This window comes from Hippoglossus hippoglossus, chromosome 22 (genome assembly GCF_009819705.1).
Source record: "Hippoglossus hippoglossus isolate fHipHip1 chromosome 22, fHipHip1.pri, whole genome shotgun sequence".
NCBI classification, from domain to species: domain Eukaryota; kingdom Metazoa; phylum Chordata; class Actinopteri; order Pleuronectiformes; family Pleuronectidae; genus Hippoglossus; species Hippoglossus hippoglossus.
This window is the reverse complement of record NC_047172.1, coordinates 10,499,989-10,514,603: the sequence shown is the minus strand read 5'-3', so window position 1 is coordinate 10,514,603 and position 14,615 is coordinate 10,499,989. Positions and strand designations below refer to the sequence as shown.

General features: G+C 39.5%; 2 protein-coding genes across 2 annotated transcripts in view; both read right to left on the bottom strand.

The window, feature by feature from the left end:
• rcan3 (regulator of calcineurin 3) overlaps positions 1 to 667 on the bottom strand; it is a 47,199-nt gene extending 46,532 nt beyond the window's left edge. The window contains exon 1 of the mRNA XM_034576432.1: positions 532 to 667. The gene's annotated coding sequence lies outside the window, so the exon portion shown is untranslated. The remainder of the gene's footprint in view (positions 1 to 531) is intronic.
• Positions 668 to 1,722: 1,055 nt separating this feature from the next.
• Positions 1,723 to 8,309, bottom strand: nipal3 (NIPA like domain containing 3). The gene is made up of 11 exons (XM_034576422.1): positions 8,099 to 8,309; positions 7,794 to 7,862; positions 6,722 to 6,893; positions 6,485 to 6,544; positions 5,980 to 6,125; positions 5,010 to 5,106; positions 4,740 to 4,875; positions 4,468 to 4,556; positions 4,154 to 4,217; positions 3,536 to 3,630; positions 1,723 to 2,923 (listed from the first exon to the last, which is right to left on the bottom strand). The coding sequence occupies exons 1-11, from the start codon at positions 8,132 to 8,134 to the stop codon at positions 2,733 to 2,735; spliced, it is 1,155 nt and encodes a 384-aa protein (XP_034432313.1). The 5' UTR covers positions 8,135 to 8,309; the 3' UTR covers positions 1,723 to 2,732.
• Between the last annotated feature and the right edge of the window lie 6,306 nt (positions 8,310 to 14,615).

Here is a 14,615-nt window from a genome sequence, read left to right as displayed (position 1 = left end):
CCTAATATGGGAAACATGTACTGGTGATAGAGCGCCATCTAGAGGTAGACAGGGTCGAATGACACGTCCTCAATATTTAAATCACACTAACATCCAATAAAAATAAGCTGAATCTCAAATATTGAGAGGAAATACACAGTGGATTTTAAATATAGATAAAAACACATCAAATGTTGGTATAGGATCTTTGAAAGAGACGAGCAGACAGAGGTTGTGGAGGGAAACGACAGCATCACTCCACATGTTTACAACATAAATGGCCGGTGATGATCGTGACATCAAAATGTGCAACCGAGGAAAACACGCATTGTGACGTTAGAGGCTCGTGCAAAAGAAAACAAAAGCTGCACGAGCGTTTCACCGCAACAACAACAACAACAACCGATCGTTGATGTTAAAAGCAGATGTTCGTGACGCCAGATGTTGTCACGGAGGGGGGGGGGGGGGGGGGGGGGTTGAAGTTACCACAGAGTCGCGGCTCGTGATGAAGTTTGCTGCCACCTCAGATTGAAAATATGTAAAAACACTCACCTCACTTGTGTCAGTGAACGCAGCACGAGCAGCCCATTGCAAGTGGATGGGAATCAGGATGTCCTGCAGGGGACTTGTTGTAGGAAGAGTTGTGATGGAGCCGCTGGGATGCGTCTTGTGTGTCTGTTGTCCTGATGATGATGATGATGATGGTGCAGCCTACTCCAGCAGGTGCGACCAATGACAAGTCGCCGGAGAACGTCACCGACCAATCAGGCTGCAGCAGGAGGGAGGATGCTGCTGCTGCTCCAAGCTCGGTGGCGATGGAGCAGCAGCAGAGTTTGACACAATGTGATGGTGGACGTTTGATCAGCTAGTGTGAGGATCAATCAGCTGACTCATCCCAACCGGGTGGAGACAACTCCTGTCTCATGTCATGTTTCTAGGTTTGCACGCTGGCGTGGTTCACTGCATCCACCTGTTGCACACACACACACACACACACACACACACACACACACACACACATGCTTCTTCAGGTTTGTACAATGGTTTAAAGTTGAAGTTTAGTTCCCCAGTTTTAACCATAACAGAAAGACTATTTATCAAGTCAGTTTAAGATTTTAAAATATTATTGGTCTTACGTATAAAGCCAGAAATGGGCTCCTACGTGAAAACCAACAAAAGCTGTTTACATTAATATCAAATGACGAGGATCATAGAAGGAAGTACAAGTTCAAAAGTCCATAAGCACACAGTACATTGAAACAGATGTGTTTCTGTTTATGGAGTGAAACTGAATTTCTCAAGATGATTTCAAATGTTGCTCAAATATTATTCAATTTAGGAAAAATTATGAAACAGTATGAATCAAATGAGTAATATTTAAGTTTAATTGGTTTCTGGTTAATGTATAATTAATTTGTGAAAGAAAGGAAATAAAAAAAGGGGGGTGGCCATCTGCATTTATATTGTGTTATTCATATTAAACAGGCAGTTTATAAATGATTTTTCTTCTTCGTGGTCCTTTTTCATTCAAGGAATGTGTATAAGTGCATAAGTATATATTTTTTGTGTTGTTTTCATATTACACTAATACTTTGTTTTATTTTGTCTTACACTGAAATGAACGAACTACATTTACAATGCAAACCAGGTAGAAACATTAATATTAGCAACTTACCTGGATTTTTCTTTCTAAATTTGTCATCAGGAATATTTCACTTCCAGAAACACAAATTAAAATGTATAATTGTCAACAGACTACTTTATTATACTAACATATTTAACTGTTTGTACACTATCAGTATTTCCATTATTCGTATTCTTACACTTCTCTTTTTCAGTTCTCAAAAGCATCATCACTTTTCTTTTCAAAAGGTTTCAGATGTTTATTTTTATTCTGACAGACACCGACAGGTTATAGTTGCTTTAGAATAACTGATCAGCCACAGTGAAGAATCACCCACCTACATGGTTTATGTTGAATACCACCTTACAGTAATGTCCAGTGTAAAGCTACTTTTCAAGGCACATTAAAAGAAAAAATAATAAATACAATAAGTTAAAAGAATTGCACCCGTTGTTTGGTAACATTAGGAAAAGTAGAAAAATTAAAATCCCTCGAACGAGAAAAAGTGAGGAGAGAAAACCGCTCAAATAAGACAGACAGACAGACAGACAGACAGACAGAGGCAGACATTAAAAGTCAAAATGTTCATTGGCAAATATTCTGAAAGTCTGCAGCTACATTACAAGGTTCTAGGAACCTGGAAATCAGGGAGGAACCTCACAGTCCTCAATGGAAGAACAGATTACTGCATGGTCCCCAGTATGTCCTCATTAACAAGTACATGAGAACAAAACTGCAACAAAACAGTTGTGGAAGTGAGTCTTTTGAGTAAATATCAATGGTAATGCACGATAAAAGGCAGTAAACTTCAAGGTGAAACTCTCTCTCTGCCGTCATGTTTCTAAAACATCCAGGAGCTTTGAGTTTCTTCTCTTCATTTTTGTAATTAATACAGTCGTCTTCTTCTTGGGGAAAAAAAAGAAAAGCTTCTTAAGGTCACGTTTTGGTTTAGAGATTTAAAAATGGAAAGATCGGGGAGAGGAGTGCCCAGTGATGAGGGAACGTTAAAAACACCCAGTGGACACTTCCTGGGCTCGTGATTTTTGGGGAAAGAGCTGACTGTAACCCACGTGGTCTTCAAAGTCCCTGAAGGTGTTTTGGAGTAAAGGGAAAGAAGAAAACTTTGGTCCTATTCTTTCTTCAGTTCAGGCGGGTAAAGCGATGCATTGGCGGGTCCAAAGCCGACTGGCGGCTGCTCCAGGTTGGCGACCGGCAGAGTCGCAGGAGGCACTCCATCGTTGTTGACCAGAGCCCCGTAGGTGAAAGAACCAGTGAACTCTGGCTGACTACTCAGGCCTTTGTCATGAATAGTCGGGACACCTGAAGATGGAAAAGTAAGGTTCTCAGCGACTGCACAATTAAAATCTTCTGGAAAACATAGAGCCCGACTAATATATAGCTTGGCTGATGATATCGGACAATATAAGCCTTTCACAGAAATAGCCGCTTTTATGTTTCCCAATATGCGCTGATCGTATAATTAAACTTTATTTTATAGAATAAGCATTGTAGAAAAGATGTGCATTTTAACATTTAACTATAACTTTATCTATAATACAGTTACTGTAAAATATCAAGTCTGAATTACATTTCTTAGTCGTTAGGGTTTGATGTCAACATCATATGAAAAATTGGCACGGTACAGGCATCCATATCTGTCACAGTTGCTGTACTTTGTGTTGGAAGTACAATTAGGTAGGTTTAGTAACAGGAAACCAATTCAAATGTTTGAGACGTCATTAAAACCGCTTCCTGTCTTAGCTTTCAGTCATATGTATATAAATATATATATAAATATAAATAATAATATTGTTGTCTTGCAGCCAATTTGTGATGTGGATTAATAGGACAAAGGTGCTTCTCCTTGCTGAGTAGCTTTAAATGTAAACAGATCCCTGTACAACAGTTAGTATATAAGAAGTTAATACAAACCATTGGTCATATCCATAGTGACGTACGGCTCAAAGGTTTTGGTCTTTTTCCTGTTTTTGGTGATGAGGAAGACCCCCAGGAAACAAAACACCGATCTGTACAAAGAACAAAATGATCAGTTACAGCTTTTAAGCAAAAGAAGACAACTAAGTTCAACAATTTTCAATAAGTCAGAATATGTAATTACATATTCTCAGCAAATGTCCATTTTCTATGTTAATCACCCTGTGCGGCAGTATAGCTATTCAAGCAAGGTATTGTTTTCACCCCTGTCTGAGGTAAGATTACTGTGTAGAGGTTATCTCCACATGATTAACTCAACAAAGGTCAACAAGATTTAAAAAAAGATATCTCCACAAATAATCAGGTTAGAGTCAATCTGAAGCTAATTTTGGTCAGACCATTATTCCCCAATATATCATATGATTAGTCATGAAGAAGTCAGAAGGTGACATCATGCCTAGTTTAAAGATAACATTTCAAGGTATGTGTGCATCCTATAAAAAGCAATGATAGCGTGACATTGAGTCAGCATGTGTAACAGCAGGAGCCTGAAACAGAGGCAGTCAAACAGAATTCAACTGTGACGTGTCAAAATATCTTCTGTGCACAACTCACCCCAACAGAAACATGCAGATGTGCAGGACGTCTTCGTTCTTAAATTCAAAGTAGAACACGGCACCTAAAAGCAGGAGAGAGGAAAACAACTCGTGACTTCCATGTTGTGACTCTCCAGGGAGCCCTCATAGTTTTATTATATTACTACTTTTACTACTCATAACCTCCTGAGCCACAATAAGTAGTGAAAGGGTCTTTGGATGCAGATTAACAGGCACTTTCTTGACAATCATCCCATTCTGGCTACAATGGAAAACTGTTAACATAATCAGAAATGTGGGCAAACACAAACCCAGACAAACAGCATAACTCACCTGCTACAATAGCCAAGGAGGTTGAGAGGATGTAGTTGACACTGGCAATCAGAGAAGAGTCGTGCAGCCTACAAGCCTGGGAGAGAAATCTAAGACAACGATAACAACAGAAAAAAAAAGAAAACTTACTGAAAAACCTTGATGCAAGAAAAAACATAAAAAACTTGAATATAAAGCCAATGTATGTATCTTTACTCTTTATGAACACGACAACACTACAGCCACCACACATTCATTCTAACCCCTCTCCCGCCTCTTAATTCGTTTCTCACCTGGCCTGGAAGACCACTGACGCCACCATGCACACAACCATGACACTGAAGATCGGGTTGTCAAGCTGCATGGTGCCCTCGGCCGTGAGCACCAACATGCCCGACACCGCCTTCACCGTGATGACCGTGACGGAGCCTGTGTAAAAATAGAGATCAAACAACTCAAACTTGTTTCACCACACCTCAGGTGCCTTCTTGAAATTCTCAAGTGTATTCCAGTAAAATATGGTAATGGCTTGATATTGACGGGCTTTAATGCCGCAGACTCACCCAGTAGGGCGACCAGCAGCAAAATAACAACGGCATAGTTAGCGCTGCGCTGCTTGTAGAAGTAAAGGAGCAGGCAGAACGTGATAATCTCCAGGAGCTGTCAGTGAGGAAAACAGCAACAATAAACAACAAAACTACTTTCAAATGAACACAACAGGAAGTGCAGGAAAGTTCACATCTATCAGTCAAGAGATAAAAGTTTATGCTGAATAATAACATGTGTCAAGATGACTGGAAAAGTCGCTGCTCAATGTGGAACATGATTTGGGCCCAAAAGGGGAAAGACCAAATGATTCTAAGACAGAAACACGACATAGCAGCTTTGTGGTATCGGTATAACCCAATTTAGCTTTTGGTTGATTCTGTCAAATGAGTTGTTTTAACCCAGTTTAGTTTGATGCTATAAAAACAGGGTTAAACACCGTGAATGACAGCTGAGAAACGCAGCTCCGCACCATGATCACTCCGACGCAGACTCTGACTCGCACTCAGTCAAAAGCACAAGATGGTGGCACCTGTATCCGTGATATTTTAGCCTAATTCTTATACAATTATTAGAGTCAGTGGTTTTGTGCTATCCATCTTTATTTACAGGCTATGGTTACAACCTTATCATCAAAAAAAGAAAGAAAAGAAAACAGGAGAGTCACCAAACCTGAACTGCAGGCTTCCTGTATTGCTTCCTATATAATGGACGTATGTCGGTGGAACATAAATGATGGGTGCAATGGGTGTGGGAGGTGTACAGGAACAATATCTCTAACAATACTATAACTGTCTAAGGATTCTGCGGTTTTCATTCGTGTTTAGCCAATTATGACAAGTCAAATATTTAAAATGCAATTTAGCGATGACATACATTGACGTTTGTTTACCGAGTGTGGGTTGGAACTGAAGCACAGTGGAGTAATATATGGAAAACAAATGTTTATAGAGGCTCATGCTTCTTCAGTGAATGAAAACATCTTACCAGATACAAGAGAACGGGCCATCCCACTAGATGCCTCACGATGTTCTCTGCGTTGAGTTTTTCATGAGAGTTTGGTCCAAATGCCACAAAGAGGTATGTTCCTCCTATGGTTAGGATGCAGCCCAGGAAGGACAGCGCATAACGCTCTGAAACAAGACACAATTCACTTTAGCTACTTGACAGTTTTCAGTGTCGAGAGAGAGACGGAAAATATTTTAGGATATAAGACAAAGTAGAGTGAATTTCAGATATAATAGTCAAACTTAAGAGACAGCGCTGTTTCTTTTCTATAAAATCTTACAGAATCACATTTAGAATATGTCCTGTACATAGACAAACATTTGAACTTTGTAATCTCAGTTATAATACCAGCATGAGGACAGAACGTAGTGTGCAGTGTGCCATGAGGCTAAGTAATCATTTACATACAATGTCACAACTTCCATGATATTTGCATGCGAGTGCTGGAGTGATCTTCAGTCCCTCACACACAGGCTGAACTTACTTGCAATGTCGCTTGGCTTCGATTTCTCTCGCAGAAAAATAAGCCCCAAAATGGAGCTGGCTGAAAAAGAAAAGCACAAAGCAAGATTTTATACATTTTCCATTCAACATGTATTTAAAGTGAACAGTGAAATGAGGGAATTTCAGTGAGCAGCGGCTTTGGGATTATAGTGATACTTTATCTCCAAACTTCAGCACCAACACATTACAGTGGCACTGTAGTTTTAATCATACTCACTCAGAACTGACACAGCGTTAAGAGGTGCGATGAGAGCCAGGGGGGCAAAGGCGTAAGAGACAAAGTTTGCTCCCTCCCCGAGACATGTCAGCACAAACCCACACCACCAGGTCTTAGTGCGGTAGAAGGTCCGCGGGTCCTTCGTCCCAGCTAATGTCACATGGCTGTATTTCTGCAAGTATTCAGGTTAAACACAGCGGTGACTGGCAGAATGTAAATAGACTGTGTTACACATGGATTAAACAAAGCAAACATCTATAGTAGGCTGGTTTAACAGTGGAGCTATTGCAGACATTGTACAGTTAGTGTACATTAGAAGCACAGAAGGGATGGGCAGCAGTCATAAAAAAATGACAGTGATGACTCGTGACGATTGTATTTTATCCATAAAGGTTTCACCTAAAGGCTGAAAATGATACTGTAGTGACAGCAGAGCCCAAAATGGTTAATCTCCCAAGATGAGCCTCCAGCTGTTTACATAGAGGTACATGACACACAGAAAGAACAGCTTAATATCTACTCCACATGTGAGAAATAATATCGTATACATTATTTGGATGTTTGGCACAGCAGGCAATAAAATAAGTATATTTAAGATAAGGTAGGATCAGGTCAGATCAGATAGATAAGCTTTATTGATTCCATGCTAGTTGTAGATGATCAGAAGTAGGTAGACAAGAAATCACATGAAATTAGAAAATATAATAAAACAGGAAATAAAACCAAAAATAAAAGATTTAATAAAATCATAATATAGCTATTATTGAGTATGTATTATTGATACACCTAGAGACAGAATATTATGGGTAGAGAAACAGGATGATTGCTTGAGGATATATACTGTATTTGTGAATTACTTTTAAGGAAATATTGACATATTTATACATATAAATGCAAGTAAGTTTTGTATAACTGTATAGACATGTACGTATTCTGCATAAATAAACAGGTATAAATCCACAACAGTATAAAATAAGATGAGAATAATGAGTGTGTAAGAGATAATTTCATCATAGTATAAACTAATACAGGGGAGTTTTTTATATGTATATAAATGAAAGGGTCTCTGTACCTGAATACTTAGGGAGATGCTGACGAGCACGTTTCCAAAAATAGCGAGTAAGGTCCCGATGAGATTATCCTGAAAAAGAAAAACAGTCTTTTTAAATCAATCAGGATAAATTCAATGTGTTGGTATTTGTAGTTTACAGTCACAGTAACCGGCTCCTGCTGTACTCAGAGACCAAGCTTCAAAAGTTGAAGTAAACTCTGAACTTTAAGACGTGAAAACACATTTAAAACCTCGTATTAAAACAGAACAGGTGAAAGCAAAGTACTGACAGATGTGTAAAAAGTACTTTGTGTGAATTGTCTCACCGTGTAGGAGCCTCCCTCGTTTATGAAGATATCCATCCCGTTCAGAGGCAGTTTCTCATTTATATTTAATGGTCACACATTCAGGCATATTGTCGATGGGACATTGTGTCTTTGTCTCTAATGTAATCGTGTATTTCTGTCTCTACGCTGAGAAACACACCAGCCCCTGCTCCATGGTCGAGACTCACTCTCACTTCCGCATTGAATTCTCTTGTTGTGGGCTGCGCGCTGACGTCACACGCACGGTACGATTAGGTCACGTGGCTTGGAATTTTTATTTTATTTATACGTTTATTTAATTCATCGACCAAACAAAACAAATTTAAAGGCAAACACAAAGAAAAAATAATCAATGTTACAAATCTACATGAGCATATGATGGCCAATGTTTGGATTGTTTTTAATACAGTTTAATTAAAAAAAGATTTTGCTGACGTCATTACCTAGAAACCAATTACCATAATAGTGCAGTAAGCTCTAAAATAGCTGCTTCTAATACGAACTTGTCCAAGTTTACACTTCAGTTGAACAATTTTTTTTCCACAAGCACCTGACACCATATAGACGATACAAACATTTGTATGATTATCCTGCATCTGTTTTGAATTATTGATTCTTTGTTGTCAGAGTGTTATTTGCAACACAGACTTGACTGTAGGTTGCAGTAACACTTGAGGACACCAGGCTGCGCCATTGAGCTGCCATTTATCCGCTAGAACTTGCAGCTGAGGAAGATATTGATCAGCTTAACTGGTCCTCAAATGGCAGTAAATCCCCTGATCTGATTTGGAGCTCTGCCCTGGTGTCATTAGCCAGACTCAAATCCAAGCCTAATGATATTTTATCCATCTGTTTCATATCCATTACAACCACGACTACATTTCCATGAAGTATGTGACACACCAGCCAATCTAAAAGGGACATTGGCAACCCCTCCTCCACCTGAGAAAAGCGTGATCGTGTGTGATCACAGTGTCGCCATTGCATCAGGCACTTCACCTTTCTTCTCTTTTTGTCACTAAGAGGAGGGACACGGTGCGGTACGTCAGCAACACTGTTTCTATAACTGCAGCTGTGGAAATTACAAAGGTGGGTCAAGGGTGTGAGCCAGTGTTCTAAAAGACAACAGAGGTTTTCTTTCCAAGTCTCTGAAACAGGTAGAGATCACGAGAGCAACTGATGAGTCACTGCACCTGCTTGGAAATATATGAATAAGTGTATTAGCAGTGATAATACTATTGAAATGGTTTAACAAGCCTGACAAGTGTTTTTTTCAAGATTTAAATAAAGTTTGCAAGTAAGAAAAAAACATGTTATTTAGGACACACTCAGGTTGATATCAGGAAAAAGAATTGTTCACTTACTCTGAAATTACACAGACTCTTCAAATTTCATTAGCCGACCAACAGAGGGAGTGAAACACCACTCGAGAATAATCATTCTGCTCAAATCAAAGGGGGTAAAAAAACTTTTGATTAGCATTTAACTTTAATTCCTTTCAGTTTCAATCTGACTCTATAATTACCTGAAGGCCTGACAGCAATACAAGAAATCAAATATGTTTCCTCTTTGTCTGTCGTGTTGCAAGAGTTTGTCTTGTTGAGTTATTTGCTCAGAGCCATGGACTGTAAATAAAGATGGACGACGCATCTGCACTTCCTCCCGCTGTACGGAAATGAAGCAAAAATATCCTGGATACGAACTTTGCCATCTTGCACATTTCGAAGCTAGAATTGCCCAAAATTGCAGAAAACATAAATTTACGTGCACTTTGACTTTTTAGTTCGGCCCATATCCCATCAACTAACATGGAGGAGGCAGGATTTATGACCTATACTGCAGCCAGCCACTGGGGGGGAGCTCGAAATGATTTGGCTTCACTTTTGGGGAGGCGTCATGTCATCCATCTTTATTTACAGTTTATATTTAGAGCCATGAACTGATAGATGGTCAAATTGCACTTTTAGATAAAATCTAAAATACATATAAATCCTTTTTCATCGTAAATTGATGCATTCTTCTTCTTTAAGACCATTTATAGTTTAGTGTAGTCAGTTTCACAATCTTGTATCTTAAGCCAAGCCAGGACTCACTTGTGCATGTTATTCAAATGCATTGCAGTTACACTTTGCATGTATAATATGCCATACACAGATCAATAAGATTTAAATGTATTGTAAGGGCCGGTTCGGCTCTTTAGCAGCGTACAATAAAACCTCCCCTTCCAAACTACAAAGTGTCTCTCGCCTGCTGCGCCTGTTCCAGCTTAATGCACCTTACAACTAGTTGGAATGAGAAGTGGTGTTGGTGGCCGTACATAATTATCACAGAGACACTGATTACAGCTCAGACTGTGTGTGTGTGTGTGTGTGTGTGTGTGTGTGTGTGTGTGTGTGTGTGTGTGTGTGTGTGTGTGTGTGTGTGTGTGTGTGAGTGAGAGGGGGGGGGGGGGGGTGTTAGGTACAGATGTTAAACAGGTGCTTCAGCCTCAGGGTGTTAACAGGTGCGTGAAGGTATGTAGGCAAATGGCTTTTTCCACTGCCTCGTATGAAGTGTCCAAGATGAGCAAACCTTTGAGCAAACACCTACAGTGTTTAATGTTTGATTTAATGTGATAAGTGATTAATCCACAGATTAATCACTTATCACATTAAATCTCAGCAGCCTGTGATAGCGTCATCAAATGTCTTGGTTCGTCCAACAAACCAAAGAGTTTAGACAAGCTGCAACTTGTAGATTTTTCACCTTTCTGCTTAAAAAATTATTTCCAGTAAATAATCAATTACCAAAATTACAGCTGAACAGAAAACTGAATCAACTAATAATCCCGGCTCTGGTCCAATAGGCATACGACCTTCCTTCCTTCCCTTGGCGCGTTGCCGGGTAGAGGTCGAAGTAGAGAAAACCAAGTCAAAGGCTTTTTGTGTCTATTGCTTTTTGCTTCAGGTTACAGAGAAGTTTCCTTTGAGATCTTGTGTGTTTGTTGAAATGTTACACCTCTGGTGCCCAGTTGACAAACCCGGGTCGTTTTGAAGGCATTTGACTCTTTAAATTTACAACAGTTAGCTTTTCTTCCTTCTTTTTTTTTTGGTGAACGCAATACTATAATTTACATTTCTTTCTCTCTCTCTCTCTCTCTCTCGCCCATGACTCCTTTTGTCAAACCAGATGATGCATATTTGTCTCTACGCCATAAAAGACTACATTTTACAATCGCTTCATGTTCACCATCAACAGAATATAATTGGTTTCCTACACTCGTTCCAGTTCCTTGTGATGCGTGGGTGCCGTCCGCTAGGAATGCGTGAACGTTGGTGACAGGCATGGTAGTGTGTATTTAATAACTGCCAGGCCTGTTTTAAAAACCCAACAGACCAGCAGCCTTTTGTAATGACGGAAGAATGTGTGTACGTTAGATAGGAGAGTGGAGCGGACAGGACGTATTCATCACATGCAACAGGAAGTCATTTCTCCACGAGGTGGCTCTCCAACTCGTGGAGAAATGTTAACACGTTATGAAGTTGCGGTGGAAGAGCAGGCTTTTCCTAAATCCTCCGCAGGTCCAGACTTGTCACTTGCATTTCTACAAATGAGTGTGACAATGACAAGATTATAAAGAATGCTGCTTTCAGTATTTGAGGTTAGTCGAGCGCAGCTTGTCACTGTGGGTGTAATCATGATAACAATCAAAGCAACTATCGTGATTTGGGGTCGGTCAGTATCGGTGACATTGCATGAACTTTTAAGCAACACGATGAAGAAATATGTGACAAAAGAATCAGTTAGTCACAATGATAGAGCAGAAATATAACCAAAATACTGTTAAGAACATTTGACACAATGAGAAAAGCTTGTTCTCTCATCAGGGGCTTATTCCTGCTTACTGTCGGTGTCTGTACTGGACTGAACGCTGAGAGACAAATCCAATTATTTCAGAATTTTACCACGGGAGTCCAATTTTTTTTAATGGTTTGACTGATTTTTATTCTTGTGTCAGGCACATTATGTCCCCAGCCTAAAACAGGCTTACAAGACATTATTATTTAGGGAAAGAAAAGTACAAAAAAAGAGATAAAGAAACAAGAAACCAAAGTAGCAGCATCAATGAAAAATGTAAACGAATAAACCATCCTGATGCTTTTTTCAAAGATTTAGAGGCAAAGCATTAAAATGAAACAACCATTCCAACATTTCTGGATTTTGAACAGACATTTTATGTAATACAGATATTCTTAACAAATCATAATAAGCTCAATACAGAAGAAAAGTCATTCTCAACCTCTCTTAACTCACACGATGCACAGCCTGTTGTCCTGGGTTGTTTTTTAAATGTATTAACTTCAAGGGCCTGAGGAAGGATTCCTGGTCTCAGCTGTGCTGCTAAAGACCTTCGACTCCTCCATTAGTTTGCCCTAAATGTGCTTGATTTGAATATATATTTGTAATTTTGGTTTAAACATGATATCTTAAACCATTTTTATTCCAATGTAGCAAGTAGCATTCGTCTAGTTACGTTGAAGCTGCATGATAAATTATTTCTGTGCTCCTATCTACTAATTGCAGAGACCTCTGTCTGTCTGTATGTGTTTGGATATGGACACGTATTATGTTCAATATTAATAAGCCTTGAATAACAGGTGACCAGTGTTCAGTAGCAGCAATGGATGGTAGTGATCTTCATATGTGATGTTGTCGATCGCGACATCAACACGGCTCAATTACTGCAGGTCACTTTTACCATTTCAGCAGCAAAGCAGCAAACAGCCCATTCCAAACAGGCAGGTTTAAAACAGGCACTGCTCTAGAGAACTCTAATTGAGCTTAATCTCGTCGTCTCACTATTTTGTCGTATTGATCCTGGAATCCAACCCACATCACCCTGAATGCCTCAAACACAGAGTGCAGCTCTGTTCTGTATAGTGTCGGCTATTTTACATTCTTTAAATCCCTGTATCCCTGAAGCATTATTCAGTGCAGGAGAGACACACGCGAGTTACGAGTCGGTAAAACCCAACAGGCAAATACTCATCTTCATGATTTCTACTCTCTCAAACACAATCTCTCATCCTCTTTTATATCCGCCCTTTTTCACGAGAACTCTCCGTTTCCATCTTTGCTAAAACATCCCTGTGATTATCACCTCGAGCCTTTTTAATTACCTTGCACTCTATTGAATGTGCAGACCCACTAATGAAGGAAGCGTGCACCAAAACCTCTGCTGAGTGCTCAGATAATAAGGCGAACAACAAAGCGGTGTCCGTCTCACCTCCCAGTGGCCTTGTGTTCCCTGCTCGGTCGCTGCCTTGCTGTTGTGTGTATCACACCTTGTTATTATGTGCAAGAGGAGAACTACAGTCTGCTAATCTCTGTCATTAGAGAATGTTTTCTGCATGAGCACATGTGAGAGGGTCGGAGAAGATGCAAATGACATTTCTACTTCAACTCCATTAAAGACAGGAGCATGTAAGATGGAGAAGAATTGTACAAGCATAGATTATGTATAAATATACAGTCATTATAAACACTAGGCCATCAAAGATGAGCCTTATTCCAAAATAAGAGAAAATACGAAAGTGTTGTGCTCTTATAGTTTGTATTTCGATGTAACAGAAAAAAATCCAAATGATGGTTATGACTTCACAATGAATATATCACTGTTTGAGACAATAAATCTTTACGGAACATAAGATGGAAACAGTTTAAGCAGGTGCTCAATTTTCTCGTATTTCTTACTTTTCATATTTGTCATTCTGCTTCTCCGTTGTAAGATACTCTTCAGTTTTTCCGTTTTTAAATAAACGGACCTGAACAACTGCGTCATTTGTGCTTATGACTAACATAATTATTTGTGGCACGACATCACAACACCAGATCTTTTTTTATTAATCATAACACACTATTATGACTCAAGGCTTCAGTTGCAAATGCAAGTTGTTTGACAAGCTCTTCATAGTTTCACAGCCGAGTCATTGTACTTCATGATGAACAGATGATCCAGTTCCACTCTGTCTCGCCTCATGGTGACACATTACACATTAAGAACTGAAATTCTGGCCTAGATTCTGATGTTGTAGTCATTATACAATCAAGAATGTAAAATTACAGGACTATTATCATACATTTGATATTGTGCTGTATCTATAAACAGTGTGTGAATGACCATGCATTTGATCCAAACCCTTGAGACCCAACCTAATGGCAGTAAGAGTCGCTGTTGTGAGAGCCCCCATCCAACGCAGCTCATGGTTGACAAGGTTTTTTCTTTCTCTCACCTGCAGTTATGACTAGTGTAAGATGATACCTCTTATTAAGTGTTGACCCCGACATACTGTTCATGTCACACATCTCAGAGTGTCGCAGTGAACTATGGTGTTTGTGGAGTGCATGTGTGTGTGTGTGTGTGTGTGTGTGTGTGTGTGTGTGTGTGTGTGTGTGTGTGTGTGTGTGTGTGTGTGTGTGTGTGTGTGTGTGTGTGTGTGTGTGTGTGTGTTTCTTTGTTTGTTTGTGCATAAGATGA